The following is a 2,985-nucleotide window of genomic DNA, read 5'->3' on the forward strand; positions in this document are numbered from 1 at the left end:
GTAATACTAGTTTGAAGTATTATTGAGGTCATCTGATTGTGTATTATCATCTACTATTGCCGTGAATTCGGAATTTGAGCCATGATAGGTTAAAAATGAATTTAAACAGGTTGTGATAGGCCTATTTTTAGGGGAGGTCATGCCGAATTTTTTTTTGGTTTAAAAACTATTAGTTTTGAGTCGTTACAGGACTTGTTCGGTTGGTGTTCCAAATGGACACATTATGCCCATCCCAAATATTTGATACCAAATGCTTATATATATAGCTGCAAAGTATTGAAGAAATATATATATATATATAAAGAAAGGATGTAGCTCTCATATGGCAATACACACTTCATTATTGATTTATTTTAAAGATAAACACACCATAAGGAGCAGAGTAGCTAAGATAAGATAAAAATAAAAAAAATAAAAAATAAAAAATAAAAAATAAAAACAGCAGCAGCAGCAGCAGCAACAGCAACAACTTATCAAATGAGTTCTTGCTTTTTAAGCACGTACACACATGATTAACTTGTTGGAAGCCCTTGAAGCTTGGAGGATCCTATTATTTGACAAACAGGAGTATCACAACAGATCAGTTGATCGATTGATGAATCCATCCAGCTCCTATGTCGTCCTTGAACCTGCTACAAGGAGTGTATATATATATATATATATATATTAATCAAGTTTAGGAAAAAATAAATTCATTTATTTGGGGTTAATTAATAATCAAATAACTCTGAATTTACCTTTAATTTTGCTAACGAGGAAAAAATGTTTGAATGAAAGTCAGAACCAGTGCAAAAGTTGCCGCAAAGAAAGCCACAACAGACCAGGGATTGCTAAAATAGTTGTTCCATAATTGAGCCGTCCAAGTCTTCATCCTGCTATTGTAATGCTTTTGTATTCCATCACTGACATCTTTGGTAGGTCCGCTGAAGGAATGATATCTACCCCCTATGGCCATGGAGTTGAATGCTTTTGCCACTTCTTCATCAGTGCTGTAGAAGTTATGAATGATGTTATGTGTCCGTAGCTCGATCACATCTTCAGCTCCATTTATGAGTGAATTCATAAAATAGATGTAACTACATACATCCATGTCCTCATCTCCAGACAGGGTAGACAACTCATAAGCCATCATATTTAGAAGGCAGTATTTTGTTCCCCAGTCAAATGTGAGTTGAGGAAGTGTGAGCAGTCCGTAGCCAAACCGAGAAGTGAAAGTGAAGTCCGTCAAAGAAAATGTGGTGCTAGGCCTGAAATGTATGCCCCTTGCTTTAAGTTCTGTGGCTGAACGAAATGAGTGATCATAAAGATCCTTGTGTGGATCGCTCTCCTTATGCCCTCTTTTGGGCCAGCAAGGAATAACCTTTTTGAAGGAACAACGTGGACGGGGTTGGTCATCTAATTTACAAGGACCATCGTCTTGGTATATTTTGCCGCTGCTGCTAACTTGTTCATCAGCTGGAGTGTACAGGCCGATAAATCTTCTTCTTAAAAGAGCTAGTAAATGAAGGGGTTGTTCTTTCTCATGCTTATAAGTTCGTTCCGTCCACGTTGCATTGTCATCTATGTACATTGAGGTCATGCAATTTTCGATGGATTCCTCCCATTCGCCTACTGGAGAACTGGTACTGCTAATCAAGGCCTGGAGAACTAGGAAAGGAAGTTGGTTTTCGAGCAGACTGATGTCAGCAACTATCCCACGGAAACCAGCAATGCCTACATGATTAATCAGATCATTGAAAGCGGATCCATGTCTATTCATGAAGGTCAGGAGAAAACAACCATCAAGCAGCATCATACGGGCGAATGTTACGTCGTCATACGCATCTGTTGAGCCCTCAAGGTAGCAGTTTCTAGCATCACTCACCACTTCTAACATCTTATTATAGATTTCACGGGGTTCTACGTTGGTGTAAGCTGCTATGAATGAACGTACCACTATGGTCTTCAACTTTTCGGCTTCTTTCAGCTCAGGATTGCCATGGTGATAGGGACCGATTGAAATGAATATAGGATCAAAAAATCCCTTATTCTGCTCCTTCTCCCGTAATTCTCGTGGAACCTTCTGTAGTGGCTTGTATGAAGATGCATTGGGTGTCTCTTCAAGAATGGATATTATCCACTCATCATTATCATCAGCTGTGAGTTCATCGCCCGATTCATGACTCAATTCAACCTCTACAAAATTAATGCTGCTCAATTCAACATTACTCTTTGCCATTTTTTTTTTCTTTCTTTCCTAAGTTAATTCTTGCAGATCGCTCTATTAATTTCAAAATTCGATCTATCAAATATTTAAAGAAGAAAACTAACAAAGGTTAATTTTAAGTAGATTTTAACACTTATTAATTATAATCTATTGACTTCGTTAATTGAGGAATCTAACTCCATATTATAAACTATGAACTTTTGTCCCACAACAACCATACAACATAATAATATGAAGTATAAACACGTTGCATTCTGTCAATTATACTAGCAATTTCTTGGTCCTACTGCCAGTTGTAGGCGACTTCTAATATATATGCAATTTTAAAGAAGAAGAATAATAATAATAATAATAATAATAATAATAATAATAATAATAAAAGGACCATATATTTTATATAATGAACAAGACTACAATTTTTACCCTATTCATATATTATGTTCAACTTTTGATTAAAAAAAATAAAAATCAACAATGTTCTATAACTAATACTGTTCATCTTTTACCCTATTCATATATTATGTATGTTAACTAAAATTTTCTAAAAAATTTTGTGAAAAAATTGATTGAAAAAAATAATTTTTAATTCACGTTATATTTGATATAATAAGATAATTTGATAACTTTTTTAGATAACATTGCCTCAAATTTATAATGATTTATTTTTTATTCATGAGTTTTTTTATTTTTATTTTAAATATCAAGTATAAAATTCAAAATGCAAATAATTTATTTATTATCCACTAATGTAATGCATGAAAAGTATTTCATCGTATTTT

The 2,985-nt window shown here is 34.1% G+C and overlaps 1 protein-coding gene across 2 annotated transcripts; it reads right to left on the minus strand.

Annotated features, from left to right (window-relative positions):
- Positions 1-203: 203 nt before the first annotated feature.
- Positions 204-2,245, minus strand: LOC132298779 (UPF0481 protein At3g47200-like). Of its 2 annotated transcripts, none has more exons than XM_059795142.1 (2): positions 738-2,245; positions 204-632 (listed from the first exon to the last, which is right to left on the minus strand). In XM_059795142.1, exon 1 carries the CDS (start codon positions 2,216-2,218, stop codon positions 749-751), a length of 1,470 nt encoding a protein of 489 aa, XP_059651125.1. In that variant the 5' UTR covers positions 2,219-2,245; the 3' UTR covers positions 204-632; positions 738-748. The 2 variants fall into 2 exon arrangements, with proteins under 2 accessions (XP_059651125.1, XP_059651124.1); XM_059795141.1 differs by having other exon boundaries at positions 229-629.
- Positions 2,246-2,985: the final 740 nt, after the last annotated feature.

This window comes from Cornus florida, unplaced genomic scaffold (assembly GCF_030987335.1).
Source record: "Cornus florida cultivar Cherokee Brave unplaced genomic scaffold, ASM3098733v1 CherokeeBrave_3.0.0_Hap2_Chr03, whole genome shotgun sequence".
NCBI classification, from domain to species: domain Eukaryota; kingdom Viridiplantae; phylum Streptophyta; class Magnoliopsida; order Cornales; family Cornaceae; genus Cornus; species Cornus florida.

Coding starts and splice junctions, on each gene's coding strand:
- LOC132298779 (XM_059795142.1), bottom strand. CDS start 2,218: ATGGCAAAGAGTAATGTTGAATTGAGCAGCATTAATTTTGTAGAGGTT.